We start from the raw sequence: 23,316 nt of genomic DNA, 5'->3' as shown, positions 1-23,316 counted from the left end.
CTTCAGTTTTTTGGGGGATGTGCGTGTAGCTGCCTAATATTTTATGAACACAGGCAGGACCAGAAACATCACCAAAGTAACTGCTAGTCTAATTTAACTGTGTAAACCAACATTGATGTCAGTTTATTGTTTTGTTTTTTTAATAATATTTTTTTAATAATAATAATTTAATAATTCGAATAATAGTTGCCAGTTGTCAAGTGCACGTTTTTTTTTCTCTAGAATTAATGAATGGCATTATAACACTCCTAATGCACTTGTTTTATTTTGTATTCTTTTTTCTTTTAACTTTTATAACACAAGACAGATTTTAGTTTTACATTCAATTAGTGTCTGTTGTACCGAAACCGTACCGAACCGTGACCCCTGAACCGAGGTACGTACCGAACCGTGACTTTTGTGTACCGTTACACCCCTAATTAGGCAGCAAGTGAACATTTAGTCCTCCAGGCTGATGTGATGTAAAATGCTTCAGCGTGAGGATCTGAACAACTTTGACAAGAAGCAGGTTGTGATGGAGGTCTGGCTGGTTACGGTCTCATGTGGATTGTACCCTACAAAAGTGGTTTAAGGAGGGAGAGCCATTCAAACTACGACAAGGTCTTAGGCACCCAAGACTCATTGATGTGGGAGGGAACCAAAGGATAGTCCAGATGATCCCATGGAAGACAGACTGTCTTTTAGATTATGTGGACAGCTGAAGACAGAGGACCATGCAAGCATTGTGAGCAATGTTCAGCTCTAGGAGGTTAGGGTTACTTTGACACTAGGGATGCACATTTTGAATTTTTTTTCTGACCGATAACCGATGCTCGTTAACCGATTATTAACTGTTAACCGATAAGATTAAGATGCTTGCGCTTTATTATCGCTCCAATTTTTTAAATTTTTTTTTTGGCCGTTAAATACACACGTGCGCTGCGACAGAGCAGCGCCACATCCACTGTGCTCTGTCTCAGCTGATCGCGCTCATATGGAGGTTAGATAGTCCAATGTAGAACTGTTTTTATACAAAGTGCAGCCAAACACCAGGCTGAAGGAACAGCAGAGCTCCTCTGACAGCTCCTCTGTGGAGCTGCAGGAGAGCTGCAGGTGAACAGGCTGGAGAGCAGCGACGTCCTCGTCCTCTTTTTTTTTTTTTTCTTTTCTCAGCGCCGTAGTTACAGGTGATTCACATGTCCGTGTAGGCTACATTTATTGTCTGATCTTCCTTCATGGGGGCTGCTGCACATACTGTCAGTCCTCCGTGTAACTTTTTGCTGCGAAATATGACTGAAGGCACGTGAACTCTGCACGTGTCGACACGCCCCCATGAGTTGACGACATAAGGAGCTAATAATAATAAAAAAATAAACGATAGTATTAATCGGTCAAAGTTCTTGTTATCGGTTAAAGGTTAAACGGTTAATCATGTGCATCCCTATTTGACACTGATGTTACATTGACAATTCCTACTGTAACATTGCAGCAGATCAAGTACACTCTGATGTGGAAAAGGGTATTCCCTTATGGCAGTGTCCTTTTTCAGCAGGACAATGTTCAGGAATTCCCAAGCCATTTCTGAACACATCAATGAGTTCAAGATGTTGACTTGGTGGTCTTCAGTTTCCACAGATCCACAGGAACTGTTACAATTTCTAAGAGGTTCCATTATGATTTTTTTTTTCTCATATACAGCGGGGAAAATAAGTATTGAACACGTCAACATTTTTCTCAGAAAATATATTTCTAATAGAGCTATTGACATGAAATTTTCACCAGATGTCGGCATCAACCCAAGTAATGCACACATGCAAAGAAATCCAAACATTAATGTCCATGAATTAAGTTATGTGTAATAAAGTGAAATGACACAGGGAATAAGTATTGAACACATGAAGAAAAGGAGGGGCAAAAAGGTTTGGAAAGCCAAGAAAGCAGCTGGAGTTTGTCAGTATTTAGAATGTAATCCTGTCTCCTATCAGTGCAAAGTAATATCTGCTGGCCATGGCGGTTCACTCAACCGCCATGGCCTCCATGTCTTGCTTGGTGTGCGTGCATGGAGGCCATGGCAGTTGAGTGCATTACTTATTGTTTTCTTTGAAACAACTGTACCTGCTGATCCCAGGTCTGTCTGAAGCTCTCCACCAGTGGTCCTGGACTGTTAGGGAACAATGTTCCCTCTAATTTTCAAAACTCCTGAGCAGAAATTCAACTCCCCTGAGCACCTGCTTGAGCGACTGTGAGCGAAAGCTCAAGCATATATATATATATAAGAGCGCCACACTCAATGAGTTAATCATTATATTATACACACACACACACACACACACACACACACACACACACACACACACACACACACACAATGTAGCTATATGTATATGTATGTATATGTATAATATAATGATTAACTCATTGAGTGTCACGCTCCTTTCCAAAGTTTTAGTCAAGTGTACCGGCAATTTAGACGTTTTTTGTAGAGCCACAGTGTATTCTGTATTATTGCCACATAGCCAACACATACTGTGGCTTATTTGAAAGGTGAAACTTTCTGCTTCAAATGGCCACAAACCATGTGTTTCTATGTGCCTCGATCCGTTCCTGAGAAAAGTCAAGCTAAACATGGCTGGGTTTCACCAAAATCCCTCCTTTTTTTCTAGAAAAGGAGATACAGCGTCTTTTATGAAAGGTGCTCTGTTTGTGCCTGTCGCTCTTCTGACACTCGCATTTCTAGATCAAAGGGCTCGTGTTGTAAGATAAATATACCGTAGATGACCAAATAATCGCCCGCGTGCAAATACGCGCCTGTGCTCTAATAGCCGCCGGGGTCCGACCGCATTTGGCATAATAAACGCCGGTTCAATTAAACACCCGGGCGATTAAGTGTTTACCATAGTCTTGCACAGAAAACAAAAGTTTATTTTTAACAGCGCTTCACCGGCTCTCACCTCTTCTGTCAGTCAGCCCCTCCTCTCGCTCTCTCTCTCGCATGCAGGCGCGCGTGCACACACACACACACACACAAATACAGGCGCGCTAGACTGAGGGATATAGGGATATGGATAAATGCGCTAATGTACAGTGTTGAAATTACCGCGATCGACCCGTTAACGTTCATAACACTGCTCTGATAAGCTCCCTGTGTCGCGGTAACACAGACAAACTGTCTTTTTATTTATTGTCTGATGTCAATAGAGATGCGTCGGGGGAAAAAGTAGTTTTGTTCCAGTGTTGCTATGGTGAGCTCCTTGTTCTTTGCATGAAGGTCTGGTGCTGCTCATTGCAAAAATAAATTGTAGCCTGTTGGGGATATTCGAGTGCGCAACTTTTTTGTCTTCTGCGCAAAGAGGTGGGGAGCAGTGCGCAATTGCGCAGTAAAACACCTTAGAGGGAACAGTGTTAGGGAACCCTTCTGATTATTGTTTTGACTCTCCTGTCTGAAATCTTTGGTTGCGTAGGTCTTTAGACAGCTCTTAGACAGCTCTTTGCTATTACCTATCATGCAATACTTCTTGTCTGACACCTTGGTGGTGAGAAACCTTTTTAAAAGGCATCAATCAGGACTAAACCAGCAGATATTACTTTGCACTGATAGGAGACAGGATTACATTCTAAATACTGACAAACTCCAGCTGCTTTCTTGGCTTTCCAAACCTTTTTGCCCCTCCTTTTCTTCATGTGTTCAACACTTATTCCCTGTGTCATTTCACTTTATTACACATAACTTAATTTATGGACATTAATGTTCGGATTTCTTTGTATGTGTGCATTACTTGGGTTGATGCCGACATCTGGTGAAAATTTCATGTCAATAGCTCTATTAGAAATATATTTTCTGAGAAAAATGTTAACGTGTTCAATACTTATTTTCCCAACTTATGGGACTTCCCGTGTCGAGTAGCCCTATCCTGCGTGTCAATCCCCCTCTCTCTGCCTCCCATTTCCTGTCACTCTCTCAACTGTCCTGTCAATTAAAGGCATAAAAAATCCCCAAAAATATACTAAAAAAAAAAAAAAAAACACTCTTCCGGTGCACGCCTTCACTTCCACACTCGGGACAAACTGCTTCAAGCTCACTGCAGGCTACTTCCCTTTGTGAAGCCGACCTGTCTGTAGCAGCACAACTCTGTTGACAAGGCCCACAATGTTCATTCAACACAGTAGGAAACAGAGGCAACAACAAGCTACTGCACACAATTCCCCTGACACGGACAAATAAATCTGTCCTGACTGAAATCTCAATCTGTTTGCAGATCATGTGCAGATTTTTTTATTCAGAGATGTTACAGAGAACACACTGTCTCTACACTCACAGGGCAGCTTATACAAATGTGTAGTGATGTGGAATTTGTATCTCAAGAAAAAGAACCCATGCCAAAAAGAAGATATTATGAAAATGCTACTCACAAATGCAACTTTACTGTAAAAAATCAGATAATTAATATTACATCACACTTTCTCTACATGGTAGATGCATTGATATAATGTAGAACTGTGAAGCTCTTTGTGTCAAAAATAAGTTTATTTAACTGTATTTAAATTGAACTCATTTAAAAGTAAGTGTCATATAAGTTAGTTTTTTATTTACAGTTCATGCAAACTCCATATGTCACTATCACTTTGCAGCTGTTCTGTCGCACTGAACATTTTATGCAAATCCATAAAGACAAAAAGAGATTTCTGACATGGAGTGTGTGGTGTGTAAGTCTCTCTCGCTGCCAGTGTTGGGGACATAGAAGAGGATTTTCATGCAAATAGATGCTGACATGCATTGGATGTGACAGCCTCAAGCAGCGGTGATGTAACGGTGTCAAACTGCAATAACTGATTTTACTTTGGAAATGTAAATACTTTTGACTGCGCTTTAAGATCAGTGTTGTTCTTCCTTCAGCTCTGTGAACACACTAAACATTACCATCAGAGGACCAACAACTAACGACACCTAATGGTTCTGATTTCAGAGACGTCCGATGTGTTCTCAGCAAAAAGATTAAAATAACTAATGTGGACAGTAATAGAGTGTAGTTAAAGGGATAGTAGCACTCTCTGCATCTGCAAAAACAACTCCATTTCATAACGTTCTGTTATTATCTCATAGTATGGTGAATGTGCAGGTCACAACTTGTCCACCAGAGCGTTTTGGAGTTGTTGGATTGTGTATTTGATGAGTTTGATGAGGGAAACCAAGAAATCCCATTAGCCTCCGTAGCGTAGCTCTGAGCAGTTCGCGGCTCTGCTCCACTGTTCTAAAAAAAGCTTACACCGACAATTAAAGGTAACAAACCTACTCCTATATAGGGATTATGGCAATGGACCAATTTGCCAAAATGTTGAACTATCCCTTTAAGTTTTGAGTAGAGAAACAACATGTTTTCTAAACAACAAATATTGTACCTTTGACTAACTACATTTCCACTTGTTCTGTTGTTTTGAAGCAGAGATTTCAGTGGAATGAACTTTCGTCTATTTTGGAAACTGCGATAGAGCACAGTGTGTTCATCACAGCAGAAAGCCAACACAGCCAACTCTTACACTGCTGATGTTGTTGTGATGTGTTGTGTTGCTGCTGCAGTTAAAGGTGTGTAAATAGATTAGGTTGTTTTTTTTCCCCTGTTGAAACTGCATCTACAGCAAATCCACTTCTCTGATGCCACATGCAGTCAGAGCTGTGCCAGAGCTCAGTCGCTGTTTTGTCAGATTTGGGGGCATGTTGACTAAAAAATAAATAAATGTAGGAGGAACAACGCCTATTTTTGTCAATCTATACTCGTCTCCATCAGACCTCATTGTTATACAGACGACACACGTCTGTATGTTTCACTCCAATCCTCCAACTCCAGTTGTCTCCGCTCCCTTGAAACATATCTGAAATGTGTGTATGTGTCAACACTTCCTTCAATTAAACACAGATTCTTCTCTTCGCCTTCTCGTTTACTTGACAGTGTTGGTTTTCTTTATGTTGAATCAACTGGGTCTTTATTGCCATTGCAGTAGACTTTCACTTTAGTATATTTTTGTATATTCTAAAAGCTTTTTATTCTGGTTCTAACACCGAGTCAGTTCATTTGCTGGGTTGTTTCTGAGTCATTAGGTTTGGTAAATGACTGTGGAACTGTGTTGTAGTCTATGATCATAGCTGAAATAAGAATCTAAATAAAATCTGGACAATATTTGATCTATACTCTGACTCAAATGGAGCTGTACTTAGTGGGTGGACAAGTGTATAATATTAAGTAGACTGTAGACTGTAGCAGAGTTAAGTGGTTCGCCACAACTTGAATTTGCACAACCACAAGGCTAAACATCAGCAGCAGAAAGAGGTTTAAAGCAGTAAAGAGGCTCTGTAGAGTTCAAGCAGCTCTCCCACAACATGTCTACACAGGAAGTGCTTTCAGTCATTTTTCTGCCTCTATTTTAATCAATTCATGTTGATACTCACTGAGCACCAGCTTGTGTTTTACTGTGAACACGGCCCCAGACTATGTTTGCAGTCTTATGCTACACCTCCTGTGCACACATGGAGTTAGAGCAGCTCCGGTTTAGTGTGGTGTCAGACCTGAGGGCGGTGGTGTAGTGGTGAATGGCCTCCTGGTGCCGGCCGCTGTCTTTCAGGAAGTTGGCAAAGTTGTAGTGGACCTTGGCGTTGTGAGGCAGAGTCTGGATACCAGACCTGAAACAAAGGAGGAGGAGGAAGAAGAGAGAGGATGAGGATGAGGATGAGGCATGCTGATAAAGCAAAATCCCTGTCAGAACAAAACACCCTGAGAGGAAAGAAACCTTTAGCCTCATCTGGACTGGATTCATGTGAGGGGGTGAGGTGATTTAAAACAACCTGCCTCAGTGGTTTTTAATCCTGTCTGGAGTATAAATGGCAATTTTATCACTTTAGATCTACAGCACATTACAGCCTCTGTATGTGTTCAGGACTTCACCCCCACTCTAGTCATAAGTACAGCTGCAATTACCCAGAGTGTCTGTGAACCTGTCATTTAAACACAGAGCAACTGACTGTTTGCACTCTGTGACTGTGAGTGAAGTTTGATAAAAAAATTTTCAGCTCAGTGTGAAATCTCAAAAAACACATAGTGAGACCAACATTTAGACATGTTCAGGAACTAGATAATATGGCACACAAAATTAAACTCACAAATGTAAGCCCATTAACATGCTGGTTCAGTTACTGTCTGATAGATGACAGTGACAGGTTGTGATGATTCCCTGGGAGGTTCTGGGTTAGGATTTTTTCCCCCTTATGATTTATAAACATAATTTGCGGTGGATGTTACAGAACTTATTGAACAGTGAGCCACATTACATTGCAGACCATATCCTGTCATTTCTCATTTATCAAAATGGACTAAATCACTGAGGAGCAGCAGGATTTTACAAAGCATTAACACAGATGGAGTGACATCAATCTGTCCAGACATGGACTGAAGTGATTGGTGTCAGAGCTGAGGGACAGTTACCATTAATTACCAATTAGCTCCATCCATTGTGCATATGCTTTCATAAGACAAAATAACACAGTTATTTCTCTGCAAATGATGTTACACATTACCTCTAGGATTTATTACTGTGCAGGTGTTTTTTCTGTTCAGTTATTTCTACCTATTTTTATTCTGTTCTTTACCCTTATTGCTTTTGTTTATTCTTTTGGTTTTTATATTTGGTGTGTTTTATGTGTATCCTGTAATTCCCCTCATGATTAATAAAGTATCTATCTATATACTTTACTTCCCTGCAGGCTCCTACCACAGACAGTCCCTCTGCTGCTCCTGTGTTGTTCAACAACCACACAGCCACAAGTTCTAGGAACAAAACCCACTCAGCTGTCAGTCATTCAAATGGCATGGTCTTAAGTGTAAACCCGTCCTGGGTCCTGTTCAGTCTGGTCTCGTCACATGTCCATCTCTCTGCGCTCCACCTGACACTCCCTCTGTTAGACAGTCTCCTTCAAATGTCAGATCTCTGAATGATAGGACTCGAATCTGTCCAGACTTTTTTGTGTCACATAACACACAGTTATTTTGTGATCACTGAGACCTGGAGGAAAATGATCCACTTATTGATACCAACCCCCCCCTCTCCTCTGCCCCCAGTCAGGTTTCATAAGAAGAATCGTGAATGCTCTCACATCTCTTTTGAAGATTTTTATCACATTATTTTTAGATATTTTTTTTTTATCAATAGCAAGGACCCAGGACTATTGAGTCACACAGCCTGTGAATGGGACCGGTCACTGTGAGGGTCTCACTCTGGTCTGGCTCTGACTCTCCACAGCATGGAACTAATTGATGTTTGTGTGGTTCTAAACGCTCCACTTCTTCATCCTGTTCCCTGGGCTTTGCATGATTCCCATGTTGAAATACTCCAATACCCTCCTCATCCTGCCCAACCAGACACTATTATTCCCACATCTGTCTTTAAGGAGGTGTTTCAAACAGTTGGTCCCAGATCCCCCACCACTATAAATAACTCCATTGTCTCTGGGTTTGTTCCCTCATCATTTAAACAGAACTGAGTCCAGCCCTTTCTAAAGAGACCGGGGTCCAAATGCACAAAACATTTTATCTCACCACTGGGTTTTCTCCTAAGAACCATTCAAAAATGTGATGAGACCAACTTTTAGTAAATGATCAGAGGAGACTTCCAGTCTGACTCTGTTGCTATGGTTGACGTCAGTTCTCATGGATGAGCCTGTTTGCCAGAGCCACAGCAATTGGTGGACATCGTTTAGGAATAATGAAAAACGGAGCCTGTTCAAGGTGTTTGAGGTCACCAATGACCTGCTCCTGAATATACATGGTAACTCCTCAACCTTCTAGACTTCAGTGTACTACAGGACATAGTGAACCACCCTGAGCAGATCTCAGCTTGTGCAAACTTAACCCTAGTGTTTTGATTTTTTGATTTATTTTTTTTTAACCTTTATTTTACCAGGCAAATTGCTTGAGATAAAAAAAAATCTCTTTTACAAGCATGGCCTGGCCTGGACTGGCCTGTTTTGATGCTGAAGTAAAGAACATTGTTTAGTCTTACTTCATACACCCTGGCTACATTCATCTGTCATAAATCTGTCATCTGCCAAAGTTATTATTGGTACAAGGAGATTTCAACACATCATTCCTGTTTCAGCTGATCATCACTGGTCATATTTCAAATTTAAAGTTTTATTGATCCATTTAAAACTTCTTCAGCTATGGCTCCACTGGTTATTTAAAGGGATAGTTCACTCAAAATTTAAATTTCACTCATTATCTACTCACCCTCATGTGGATAAGGACTGGGAGAACTTTCAGAGTCCTCCGTGGCTTCTCTGAGTTACAGCGGGGCTCCGTGCAGCACTGCATGTCCATATGACGGTTGCAAATGGATACCACTTTTCTTCGTAACAAAAAGACACACCAAAAAAAATCCAAATACCTCCATGCTGCTCGTATGTAATGTCTGTCTTGTATTGAAGCCCTGAAATGCGAAATTGTTCGGAAAAAAATTAAATAAGTCTATATTTCAAGCTTGTTTGTAGCGGAAGCTTCTCAAAGCTCCTCTTCCCAGTTCGTCTAAATTAGTCTTTTTGTCACGAAGACAGTTGGTATCCATTTGCAACCGTTATATGGACATGCACTGCTACGCCGAGACCCCCTGTAACTCAGAGAAGCCACGGAGGACTCTGAAACTTCTCCCAGCCCTTAGTCCACATGAGGGGGAGTAGATAATGAGTGAAATTTCAATTTTGGGTGAACTATCCCTTTAAGTTACAGATATATGGTATTAGTATGTACACACACACAAACACTCTCTCTGATTACCGGAAGAGGGCCTCCCTGGAGAGCCAGACGTGGTTCTGTTGGACGGTCTTCCAGGAGAAGAGCAGCAGCAGCAGCAGCATGGAGACACTGAGGACGGTGGTCCCCCAGCGGCCCACCACCGAACACAGCCGGCCCAGGCCGTGAGCCACCAGGATGCAGTAACCCATGCTGCAGAAGGAGAAGAGAGGCTGAGAGTCAAAAAAAATGAAGACATTATTCACAATCCAGGATTTCTTTAGTCCTAGATCGTCTATGTCCTAAAACGCAAGTGTCCCAAATCCCTTGAGGTCCTGTGGTCTCACTTTCTTCAAATTCTCTGACCCTGATCGCAAGATTACTGTAAAAAAAACAAAAAACAAAACTGGAATGCCATCTATGTCTGCTGTCATTGTCTCTCTCTCTCACACACACACACACATACACCATTCTGTGTAGCTTAAGGCATGCAGGGGTTCCTCCAGTCTTTCCACACTGCTGCACAGTTTCCACCCAAGTGCAGCTACACTAAAATAGTGCACACCGAGGAGCAACACAAGAAAAGAACAGAAGGCAGAGACAGAAAATATCAGGGAAGGCTTAGAGCCGCATGACTTGGAAAACGTTGATAAAGCCGGAAAAATAACAGCAGAGATTAGAGGGGAGCTCAGTCAAGAGAGCGAAAGACACGGTGTGACGACCCGTGTGACGAAAGAAGACAAGAGGAAGAAAGAAAAGTGGCAAGAGGAGGGGAGGGGGGGTTGATGTGAGACAAGAGAACTCATCCATTACAACGCGTCGCATATCTTTTAAACGACTACAGCTCTCTGAAATGTGTGTGTGTTAAAGTCAGCCCTGACTTGTTTTTATCCATTTCTGCAAAACTCCTCTAAACCTGGTTTTTCCACTTTCTAGACTTGATGTGTGATGTGTAAAAACTGGTCCTCTCTGTCCCCAACCACACAATCTCTTCATCTATGTCTGTGATTGGTTGTGTGCTGCAAACTCCGCCCTTCCATGTGCCCGTGGCTGCATTGGGAAACCCTGGGAAAACTCAACCATCACGTTCATGATATGTGATGTAAGGGGAGACACTACAGGTGAATAGGGGGAAAAAATTAACTAACAGATATCACCATGAAACTTCCCAAGTTTATCACTGACATTAAGACAAATATTTTTTGTATTACAACTTTTGTAAAATTGTATGTTTAAATATGTAAATGAGGCAATATCTGATGAAATATGCACTGATTTGCATACATTTCCAGAACCAAAATCTGAACAATGGATAAAGCTACTTTCAAAATTCTTGTTTTATTTTGTTGACATATCAGAGTCAGACATTTTTACAGAGGGGATTTTAGATATCTCTTTTTATCACTTTGTAAATGAGAAAATACTGTCACCAGCCCTAAAACAATCTAATTTTGCCCTGTTTTTAGGAATAAAATGTTGTATAAATCAGGCTTTGAATGATATATCAACAATCCCCTCTGTAAAAACCTTCAGAATATAGACATTTTGAGAAAACTTGTACTGTTAAATTCCATAGATTGTTAATGTAAATCATACTTTTACGATTGGTTGCAGATACAGAGGAAACACATTTTTAAAAAATGTTTATGCCTGCATAATTATTCAGGAGTGAGAGAGCTTTACAGTGATACCTGACATGACATGGGTCAGACAACAAGCACAGCTCAGTATGTCACAGTAGCATGTTAACTTTTGGTGAATTTAGGAGAAATCTACTGATGATAGAGACAAAATGAAGTAAAATAAATGGGTATTTTCCATCATTTCTTTTGACTTTTCTGAAAGAACACATGTTCAGGAAGAAAAATAGCCCAAAATCTCCAAATTGAGCAGTGCATGAAAAACAGTGTTTTTGCCTGTAGTGTCTGGCCGCACAACCAGCCGGATGTCAGCGGGCTCAGATGAGGTGAACTCATTAAGTACCAGAATTCCTTCAGGCTTAATAACCTGTTGTTTCTGCTCTATCAATAAGGCTTTTCCAGTTTGTTGAGCTAGATGGATGAACTTGGGGGAACAAAAGGAATGTTGAGTGAGGCCTTGGCGGTAAAACAGAGTCTTTGTTGGAGCAGCTCCACCGGCCTTCACACCTTCACGGCAGCAGAGATGAGGCGGAGGAAGAATCAAAGAAAGAAACCACAGTGCGGAGAACAGGCACAGAGAGAAGCAGTGTCAAACACAGAGAGAGAAAAGACTCAAACAGCTTCCCGGAGCTGAACTACCTGTAGTTTACAGTCAAGAGCACAATGACGCTAGATACAATACAGCTGCTCAGTGTGTGTGTGTGTGTGTGTGTGTGTGTGGCTGTGCAACTGTTGTGATGCTGAAACCAAACAGTGTGTGAATCACCGCTGCAGAAAATGAGATTATACTACACTAATTCTCTTATGAATAACAACTCAATCTGCTTGTTGATGCACGGTGATGCACAGCTGCTACACACACACACACACACACACACACACACACACACACACACACACACACACACACACACACACACACACACACACACACACACACACACACACACACACACACACACACATACTGTATTATGTTGGCAAGTCACAATAGACATGCACGTCCTCTCCTCTTTCTAAAATAACATTCCTCTGTGTGTGATTGTGTGTGTGTGTGTGTGTGTGTGTGTGTGTGTGTGTGTGTTCTACCACCTCTGTCCGCTTTGAACTTCACAGGAGTTGGTTCTTGAAAAAATTTATAGTGTTTTTTTTGGCTTTAGGATAAAAGAGGTGGGATGAGGGGTCGGCTCCCCCTCTCTGTGCAGATGTCAATGAGCTTCTATCTTTCTCTCTGCGAGGACTTTTTACTCATAGACGGAACAAAGTCTGTCTTTAATTTAAATGTTTGGTGATTTTAACAGACGAGGTTGTGCTAATAGAATCAGGAGCTTGGAAATTAATGTGATTTTAATGGGCAGCAATTTAGGTTTTTACTTCAATTTTCCATTTTCTCCAGTTTTCTCAATATAACAAATGTGCAGTGCTGAATAGCCACTCCAGAGACATGCAATCAGTATGGGTATACATCAATCACATAATACACCAATGAGATGTACAGGAATGCAAAAAGAAAGAAAGAAAAAAGTCAAACAGTGCAATTTTCCTTTTTCTGACAAGAGAAGCAGCAGAAGAAAAGTGAAAGCACCTGACCTGAGGCTGAATGCCACAGTCCACCCGTCCACTCGGCCTTGACCTCGTCTCGCTTGTCTACCGCAGACACGCAAACACCTACAGTGCCATTGTGTCTAGCTAGTACATGGTGTTTTGTCATGGCTGATAGGCTGGGGACAGTTGCAACAAATTCCATTTGAATATGGAAGCACATATGCAAATGCAAATGTATAAGATGAAACATTTTTAGCTTAAAATAGGCACAATATATCCATTTTATTCCTCATGATGAACAGAACAGCCAATTATATTAAACCATGAGAGACTAAGATTTAAAAAATAATTCCCCCCAGATAACTTTCTATAATGAAATATGCAATTTGTATCTATAGCCTATCTTATTTTATGGGACAGAAGTAGCCACATATATTTCCCTATGAAAATTAGAGAAAAGTAAATTTATTTGATGTCATACAGTGAATAAATCATCCAAAAGTAGAGTACATGTTTATAAAAGTTTTTTGTAATGAAGCTAAGCGAAAGTTCAGACAGGAAGACTATCTCTTTAAGCATGCCTCAAAGCCCTTTCCCTGTTTTCCTGCTATCCTCTCGCTCCACCCTCATTTTCATAATTCAGCCAATCACAGTCTGCCATCCTCTTTCCCTTCCACCAATCAGTCATTAGCGTCAAATTTAAAAGTCCTCTCTCTCTCTCCTGTCATCCAGCCGTCATTCCTGCAAAACTCTCAGCCCACCTCCACCCCGGCACCACCTCCATCAAGATACAGACTGTCTTAATCTGGATCTTCAACCGAGAAGTTCCCTCATCAGGCGACTTCAAGCTTCCCTACCACCACCAGTGTCTCGGCCCGGGGGTGATATAACTACTTCAGATGCAAGCTACTCATCCCCAGATCAGTTTACTCAGCTGGTCTACACCCGTGGTCTAAGCGCCAAAGTCTATTTTGTGCACAATAAATGTAATTTCATCTTCATCCTCAAACCTGGCTCTCTTGTCGTAAATGGTCTATCCTGATTGAATTGCAAATAGTTCTATTCTTCTTGTCTCACACTGAGCTATTGAGTTTTATTACCACTGTTAACCTCTGCACATTGACTCAAGGTCTATGTTCTACGCAAAACAAAACTCCAACTGTTCTCTGAGAAATATTACTAAATAACTAAATAATAATATAGTATTATTGTAAGACAATGCATATTTTAGGAATACTATGCTTGTTGAGACAAAAATCAAAAGTTAATTAGTGAAATTTTATGTATGTATGTTGCAGCTGTCCCCACGTTTGGGGTCAGTTGCAATGTCTGGATTCTTCCATTCAAATGAATATTGTGATTGATGTCATATGTAACCATCTTTAAATGGTATGACTAATTAGCTGACAAATGTATATTTAATCTATAAAGGTTTGGTGAGCCTAGTCCAAACAGTCTCTGAGTAACTAAGAAGAATGTAAAAAGGGTTGCAACTGTCCCCAGTCTCCCCTAATGCTGAACCGCCAGGACCCGCTGTTGCCGGGTAAGTAATTAAAACGAGAGGCAGCTTCTGTTATGCTCATTTATTTCCTATGTGAAACGGTGATAATGAAGCGTGCGAGTGTGAATAAGTATACAGTATGTTAATGCGTCTCAGATAATCAAACCGCCTACAGTAGGCCGAACCATCTGGAGACAAAGGCTGGCGGAGCACCAGAGGCCCCGAGTCCTTCAGAGCCCAGCCGTGTTTGAACTGAGCTCAGGAAGCAGCAGAATCGTCTGCTGACAGTTACACTGCAATTAGCCATGCAGGTTAAGTGAGCGCTGAGTGAGATCAAGTCGGGGGATTTCTCTGAGCTCTACCCCCCGAGGGCATCTGTTTCCAGCTAAAGCCTCTGCTCTGAGGCAGGATTCACTGGAGGAGTATTTGTGTAAGCGTGCGTGGACCCGATGGGTCCTCTAAGCCTTAATCAAGGTCACCCCCGGCCCCCCGGAGGACGCCGTCATTCACACAACATCACTTCACGCGCCACAAAACCTCCAGGATTAACTGGCTATGAAATCGAAGGAAGAGAAGGAGAATCAAAGAAGAAAAAAACTCTGAGCTCTGAGAAAAAAAACTGTTTGGTTTGAAGCAGAAACAAAACAAGGGACATGAGAGTGAGATAATGAGGGAGAGATGGAGAGACAGGGACAGGGAGGGAAGAATGGACAGATTGACTGACAGACAAAAGGAGGACAGGGAGCGACTGGGAGCAGAAAAACAAAGTGGAGACTCTGTAGTGGGAGTGGAGAGGCTGTTGACTGCAGCACAGAGAGATGCTGCTGTGTGAGAGTGTGTAGATGACCACACACACACACACACACACACACACACACACACACACACACACACACACACACACACACACACACACATGCACACGCTGAAGCACAGCGAATAAGCACTCAGACGAGGTGAATTATTATTTTTACTTCATTCTTCAAGTTTTTCAAATGATTAATATCCCAAATTACTGTCTGCACACTCAGCTGAGACCGTGACCCTGTGATCACACATCTGCTCCACAGCTACACAACCGGCTACACAAACATTTTCTATCTTTCCAGTTATTCAATAAGACTGTTTCTGGAATGTTTCTAACCTGACAATCAGCTGTGTAGAGGTCAACAAGGTCTGTGTGTAGGTGTGTCTGTGTGTCTGTGTGTGTGTGTGTGTGTGTGTGTGTGTGTGTGTGTGTGTGTGTGTGTGTGTGTGTGTGTGTGTGTGTGTGTGTGTGTGTGTGTGTGTGTGTGTGTGTGTGTGTGTGTGTGTCTGTGGGTAGAGGTCAAACAGGTCTGTGTGTAGGTGTGTGTGTGTGTGTAAAACCAAGTTTTGACCTTCCTTCTCTTTTCAGTTTTCACACAGTTACCTCTTTCTCACTTTTTTTGAATACATGACTGTGTGCAGGAGTACGACAGAGGAGTGTGTGTGTGTGTGTGTGTGTGTGTGTGTGTGTGTGTGTGTGTGTGTGTGTGGAGTTGTGCGCTGTGTGAACATGTATTTTTATTCAGTTGCTTTAGTCTCAGGGGAAGCTGCACTGTGCATGTTGTCTGTCTGTCATGGTTCAGGTGAGGCTGTGTCCATGTGGAAGTTTGTCCCCTCACAGCCACCGTAGCAATCAAAGGCAGAGTCCAAACTAGAGGATTTCGCCATGGATCTATAAGATGTTTAACATTATTTTCTCATTAAAATTGCACAAAAGACAGTTGATTATGATTTATTGTCCATTGTGATTAAGGGATAGTTCACCCAAAATTGAAATTTCACTCATTATCTACTCCCCCTCATGTGGACTAATGGCTGATGGGAGAAGTTTCAGAGTCCTCCGTGGCTTCTCTGAGTTACAGGGGGTCTCGGCGTAGCAGTGCATGTCCATATAACGGTTGCAAATGGATACCAACTACTGTCTTCGTAACAAAAAGACACACCAAGAAACATCCAAATACCTCCATGCTGCTCGTATGTAATGTCCGTCTTGTATTGAAGCCCCCTGTCCGAATTGGACTAACTGGGAAGAGGAGCTTCTGCTACAAACAAGCTTGAAATATAGACTTATTTAATTTTTTTCGGGACAATTTCACATTTCGGGGCTTCAATACAAGACGGACATTACATACGAGCAGCATGGAGGTATTTGGATGTTTTTTGGTGTGTCTTTTTGTTACGAAGACAGTTGGTATCCATTTGCAACCGTTATATGGACATGCACTGCTACGCCGAGACCCCCTGTAACTCAGAGAAGCTACGGAGGACTCTGAAACTTCTCCCAGCCCTTAGTCCACATGAGGGTGAGTAGATATAACGAGTGAAATTTCAATTTTGGGTGAACTATCCCTTTAAATCCACTAGCATAGCATTCATGAACACGCAGCGCCAAATCTATAACGTTCTCATTGCCCAGGGGCATGATGGGAAGTAACCAGAGCATGGGGGGGGGGGGGGGGGTGGCTCTACTGCACATATTCAGTGGGCCACATAACGCAGAAGTAACCTGGAAGCCAGAAACTTCTTCAGCATATACGCCAGGCAAGCAACTTGATCTGACATCCAGTTGATATAATATATGAACACATCCATGGGTCTGGTCCACCACATGACTACTGTCGCCTAACTTGTACACTTGTTTAAAGTGTAATCCTAAGGCTTTCTGTCCATGTTGTTTGCCGCCATATTTTTTTCCCTTTCAGGCACAAGCAAGAAGAACACCGCTACAGGAGCTCAGTGCTTATTGCATTTGATTTAATATGTACAAACGTCTGGAGCTCTGGAGACTGGGGAGACAGCTCATGTCTGAGTACACAGCTGCACCACAGGAGGGGTAAAGATCACATATCTGCCCAGGAGACACAGATTCTATTACACTTTTTCAACATCTGGCAGGAATGACTCCGAACGACTGGAATTCAATCCACCTCCAATGCTGATTTGATGCATTTACACTTTATTTTGGAGACTGGAGAGCGTTTATTTGCCTAAAGCACACACAGTGCCTGTGTGCAAATGTTGAGTCCACAAATACAGCGGGTTCCTGGAGAGAGATCAGGGAGGCAGTGGGATGTGACGCTGTGGGACGATACGTTGTACAAACCTGAACCCAAACCCACTTTACTCAGAGGTGAAACTCAGGAGAGCACATCCAAAATAAAACTCCCTCATACTGTCTGTAGCACAGCGAAAAAATGTGAAGCTCTGGCGCCATCGGCTCTTGTCGCATTCTTATTAAATGGTCAGTAGATTTACACTGTGACTGATTCACACTGTGAGATCTTAGTGATATGGTGAAAAGATGCTTACACATTGTGTAATGGAGCAACACCAAGTCATTATTACTGATAGAGAGGGTGGCCAATACCTACTTTTTTATCATCCATTAAAGCATTTTCCTTATGTAACAATGTTTTTTTCTACAAAAAGAGGAATTTGTTGTTAAAGGGGAACTATGCAAGTTGCTCACTTTTTTTTTGCTGTTTTGGTCTTTTTTCCTCTACACAGCTCCCCCTACAGTTTTAAAGTGCATATTTTCACTGTTGTAAAAACTCACAGCTAACCCTCCTCCCTCCCCAGTGAGATGGTAATCCATGGAGTGATGTCTACTGAGGTGGGTAATGTTAAAGGGATAGTAGCATTTTTTTTAAAGTGGGGTTGTATGATCTACAAATAACTGCTGATCGGCGGGCGCTGACCCTGGGCGGGGGGATACGTGAGTTGGTTAGGTCCAAATAAAAACTGTGTTTTTCCTGCACTTTGAAGGGCTGGAAAAAATTATATTATAGCGAACAATGGAACTGTGTTTTTTTTTCCAGGTAAAACCTCTTTTAGGCCGCGAAAATAGGCCGTTTCTTTGGGTCTGTTCACAACACTGTATGTTGTAAATCTCTGGGCAGGGCTATGGGCTGGCGTTGCTAATGGGAGGAGTGTAGAGAGTCTTCTACTGCAATTAAAGTAGGGGGGGCTATTTGTAGATCACACAACCCCACTTTAAAAAAATGCTACTATCCCTTTAACACGATTGCCGGCGTGTTTGTGTTGTAGTGACGTAAAGCAGTACATGTTTCTTGCGAGACGAGAGCTGGGACACCGGGTCGGAGGGACTGATGTTGCGAGGTTGGCTTTCAGCCAAGAGACGAAGGGTGCAAGGCAGAGAGCCTCCATTCTCCCTCGTACCTTAGTTACAAGTCATTTATTTAACCATCACAATTACTCCAAAGTTGTTTAATTAAGGTAAAAATCTTGCATAGTTCATTTTAAAGGAAAAATAAGAGTTGATGGGAAATGTGAGTGATGAAAGATGTGATTTGAGGTAAACACTGCATATCGAGAGAGATTAAAACATGAACAGTGTCCAAGAAAACTATTTCTACTGCTGTATTTTTACTCTTTGTGCAACAGCAGGACCAGAATATACTAGAATCTATAGGAAGAGTAGAGTAGGTGGTCACCCACACACAGCTAGGCTCACCTGGGCATGTAGAGAACCCTCTCTGCCACCACGAATCCAACCCTGAAGAAGAGGTTACTGGCAGGAATGAAGGGAAACACCAGGAACAACAATCCCACCAGCACCTCCCTGCTCTCCTGTTTCTGCAGAGAGGAGGAGGAGGAGAAGAAGAAGAAGAGGAAGAAGACAAACAGATGTTACATTTCTTATTAAACCAAGTCGAGAGGCAACAGTGTCACCGCTTCAAACAGCACATTCATTTTGAACGGTAATATGGGCCATTCACACTCTGCCAACACACACGCACACATTTGGACACGCTGATACATGAACGTTCAGCAGCCATGACCAATCTGTCTTAAATATTAACAATCATCTGCGCAACAGAGAAGCAATTAAGGAGATCAAATTATCAAATTACAGTTAATTCCTTTTTCTATACAGCCCGTATCAGAGGCCATTCATATTTCATAAAGCCTGCAGCCTCTCTGCCTCCTCTCCCTCCACGTTATCCCACCATGGCTGTGTTTATTTGAACAAACAGGCCTCTAATTGGCTGAGTTGGCAGCCCCTCGCTGGGCTGAGTGGATTGGCTCATTAGCCGTAATGAGAGCAAGAGAAGTGTGAAGTGCTGATTAGCGTCGCTCCAATCAGAGGCTTGTTCTGCTGTCAGCGGGCTCATTGACGGCTATTGAGACCACGGCCGACTGGTAGGGACCTGTAGCAGTATCATCGCCGCGCGACAAACACACAGCGAGCAGCACTTGGAGCCGGAGAAGCAATCCTCCACCGCTAATGGCCTGGAGATTATAGAGGGAGGAACACAAACACTCCACCGGCTGCTGATATGATCTGACATCAGCGCTGCCATAAACATTATGAACATCTCCAAACATAAACAGAGAGCTGCTGATAGCGTCATAATGGAGCTGCATGGTCACATTACAGAGCAACGCATGCACTGAGAGTTAATGATGAGACAACAGACTGCTTCAAGCAGGAGTGTTATCCACACAAACCAACTGCAGTGCACTAATTATGACTCTAAATCAGCTCATTGTGTTGAGATGTAATTGACAGATGGCTTCACGACACTATGACTTATTATTTAAAAATTGCCCTTTGTGCATTTATTCAGCCGTAGACCACCGCGATAGAAATTTACTGTTGTTTAGAGTGGTTTATGTTTTCAACTCGAAAACACTATATTATGCAATAGGCAAAACATACTGTACATTTAAAGTGAGCTATTGATGGAGCTATCAGTTTCTGTTCGTTAATCATCAGTCCCTGTAGTCAATTAAAAATGTGGTTTTAATGGTGTTTTAATGGAGAGGAAGCTATCAATTATTAATCATTACAGCTGTTTAATGATGGTGTATTGCTGAGCCGATTGGCCACATTTCAAATCTGCTCAGTTCTACATCATCATTAGATTAAATGTTAGCTAGCTCCACCTCTTCCTGTTGTTAGAAGATGCTATCTCAAGATAAAATGAGTTCTTTCCTATTCCCACACCGAGCACTGGTGCTAGCAGTAGCTCTTCTCTCAGGACCTTTAGCTTAGTGCTGGAGCCCAAATTATAATTTGAACATTTGAGGAATTATGTTTAAAAATGTATATTTATCTATCAATTATGATTATTACTGATATGATCAAATACTGAATTCACAGTCATCGTATTTTTGTTCAATTATATAATGATGTGTAAACAGTGAAATGTCAGGGGGAATGTCACACTCAAGAGAAGTGGCGGCCTTTTGTTTGGATTTGTAGACGATTTTTTTGTCCACTTCAGTAAAAGTAAATCTGAATTCATTTGTATATGTCCTTTAATTAGACGTCTCTGCTGCTCTTCATCTGGTGAGAACAATAAAAAGGAACCGTGAAGCTGAAATAAAAGCGTTTTCTGTCTATTATATGAGCCTCACCTTGCACCGACAGATATTAGACTGAGTATCAGTGTTGGCAGAATGCTGAGCTTGTTTTGAAAAATAAAAACGCAGAAGGACCTTCTTCCTCAGATAAACATTTTAAAATAAAAGAAAATCACTCTAGATGGTGCTGAAATTACAGACGCACAAAAACAGCAGCGAACAATGACTGTAATTTTTCCCAGGGTGAGAAATTACAGCATGCGTCCTCCATACCAGATTAAAATCACTGCTGTGGCCATGTTGAAAAATCACCCACTTCCACTGGAGCTCCACAGTCTCCGGCCAGCCTGATTGGAGCTTCAGAGTCAGATATTTACCTGATAAACCCCTGCTACCTGGGATGACTGCCAGTTTTCTTGAAAGGAATTCAATAAAACAATAATGGAAGACAGAAGCCCAACATTCAGAGCTTGGTGGAAATCAATAGTATTGATTTCTTACTAAAGCCTTGTATTATGAAGGCAAACCTCCCACTCCTCTTCATATCTCCTGCAGCACTCTGTCTGTCTTTACTGCCGCTGTCTGACTTCTCTTTCTCTTAGTATCACTTCATTTTGTTGCTTCTGCGCTAGTTCATTATCTGCTCTGTTCATCAGTTATTTATACAGTAGGCTACGTGGAGGAGCGGCTGAATCACCTGGAAGTCAGTGGGACTTTCCACCGCCCCACGTTGCCTGTAATCCAAGCTGCCGTCTACTGTGCCAAGTGTGTGGCTAACACTTCACTTAAAGACACAAAGACAATCATTACTGTGGTTTCCAGTGGAGTTGTGGGGATTGTTACTTCTAATTGCTGGCTACCTTCCTAACCGCTTGGCATTCATTTGCTAATGCTCTTTTCTGTCCTTTTGTTTTCATCCGCGTCACGTCTCCATCTCTGCCGCTCCTTTGTTATTTCCAATCTTTTGATCCTCTTGCTCCTCTTTGATTTTTTTCCCCCTCTTCTTATTTTTCATCGACTCAGCTCTCCTCGGCGCAGCGCGGTGTGTCATCCGCTAACTGCTGCTTCATTTAGCCGTTGTGACAGCCTCATCTCAGGCTGGCGGAGCCGTAGCTCACCTGCTGGCCGACTCGCCGGGTTCACAGCAATCATTTCCAACATACAGAGCGTAAAAGAAGAAAGGACAATCATGTCACTTCCATCAACAAGGTGAAAAGGAGAGCTTTTACGTTATTCTGCTATGCAATCCCTCAAGATAGTAGAACAAGGAGGTGTGTGAGTTCACATGACAGTTGTGGAACAAAATGCCTCCGGAAATATACCAGTAACTGCCTGAGCCTCCTGTGTGTGTGTGTGTTCAAAAAGATAAGCACACACACTGACAGCAGAGAGAGAGAAATGTAAATGTAAAGGTGGAACAGAGCTGCTTCTTACTGTATAATATCACAGACATCGGGGGGGGGGGATGCATTGTTTGTCTGCTTGTAGCGGGAATACATTGGCAATATTTCAAAATCTGACTGGTAACTTGCTGCAACCTCATTTCAAAATCTGATAAGAATCTGTACTGGGCATCAGCATGCACGTGTTTTCATCTCTGTCTGACTGTGAAGCCTCATGAAACTTCACAGGTTTGTAGTTCGATCCCCAGCTCCTTCAGTCCACACGTCCAAGACACAATAAGACACAATAAGACACAATGCCCAAAATGTAGAATCAGATGTGTGAATTAGAGCTGCAACAATTCATCAAGTAACCGAATAATAATTGATTATTAAATTGAAGGGACAACGAGGAGTTTTGGAAAAGCGAAGTGTTTTCACACTACATTTATGAGCCTCCACGCACCGTGAAATTCTTTGACCGACACAAGACAGACTCATGTTTTCATTCATCAAGAATTAAAGTCAGAGGTTGGAAGACGATCACATACCGTCGTATTTGGCGATTCGGCGGCGTTATTCTCATGACTCGCCACGAAACCGAAAGTAAAGAAACGCTGGTCGGCTCGACCAGCATTTCCACCACCACTAATAATAACAAAATAACGATAGAAACAAAACGATATATTTATCGAAAATGGGCCCATTAACAAGTGTGGGTAACGTAGATTCATCCACATTAACGTGATACTTTTTTTATAACCAAATAGAAACTCCTCGTTTTCCTTTAGAGGTCAACTATTTTGATAATCAAATAATCGGTTTGGGTAGTTTTTTTATGAAAAAAAGTCCAAATTCTCTGATTTCAGCTTCTTATATGTTGAATATTTCTGTTTTCTTTTTTCCTTTATGATACAAACTGAGTCTCTCTTTGGTTTGTGGACAAAACAAGACATTTGATGACGTTGTCTTGTAGTTTGGGAAACACTGATTGACATTTTTCAACATTTTATTGACCAAACAACTAATCGATTAATTGTTTAAATAATCAACAGATTAATCGATAATGAAAATAATCGTTAATTGCAGCCCTAGTGTGAATGTGAGTGGTTGACACAGACACTAGAGCAGGGTTCCCAGCT

General features: G+C 41.9%; 1 protein-coding gene across 1 annotated transcript in view; it reads right to left on the bottom strand.

Annotated features, from left to right (window-relative positions):
* The window catches only part of tmtc1 (transmembrane O-mannosyltransferase targeting cadherins 1), a 242,461-nt gene that overhangs the window by 40,488 nt on the left and 178,657 nt on the right, over positions 1-23,316 (bottom strand). Inside the window, exons 8-10 of the mRNA XM_083999888.1 lie at positions 18,937-19,058; positions 9,795-9,962; positions 6,539-6,652 (exon numbers count right to left, since the gene is read on the bottom strand). Coding sequence (XP_083856014.1) covers positions 6,539-6,652; positions 9,795-9,962; positions 18,937-19,058 — 404 coding nt within the window. The remainder of the gene's footprint in view (positions 1-6,538; positions 6,653-9,794; positions 9,963-18,936; positions 19,059-23,316) is intronic.

The sequence above is a fragment of the Trachurus trachurus genome, assembly GCF_905171665.1.
Source record: "Trachurus trachurus genome assembly, chromosome: 23".
In the NCBI taxonomy this organism is placed as follows: domain Eukaryota; kingdom Metazoa; phylum Chordata; class Actinopteri; order Carangiformes; family Carangidae; genus Trachurus; species Trachurus trachurus.
Note: the sequence above shows the minus strand (reverse complement) of the source record. Positions and strands in the feature narration are given on the sequence as shown.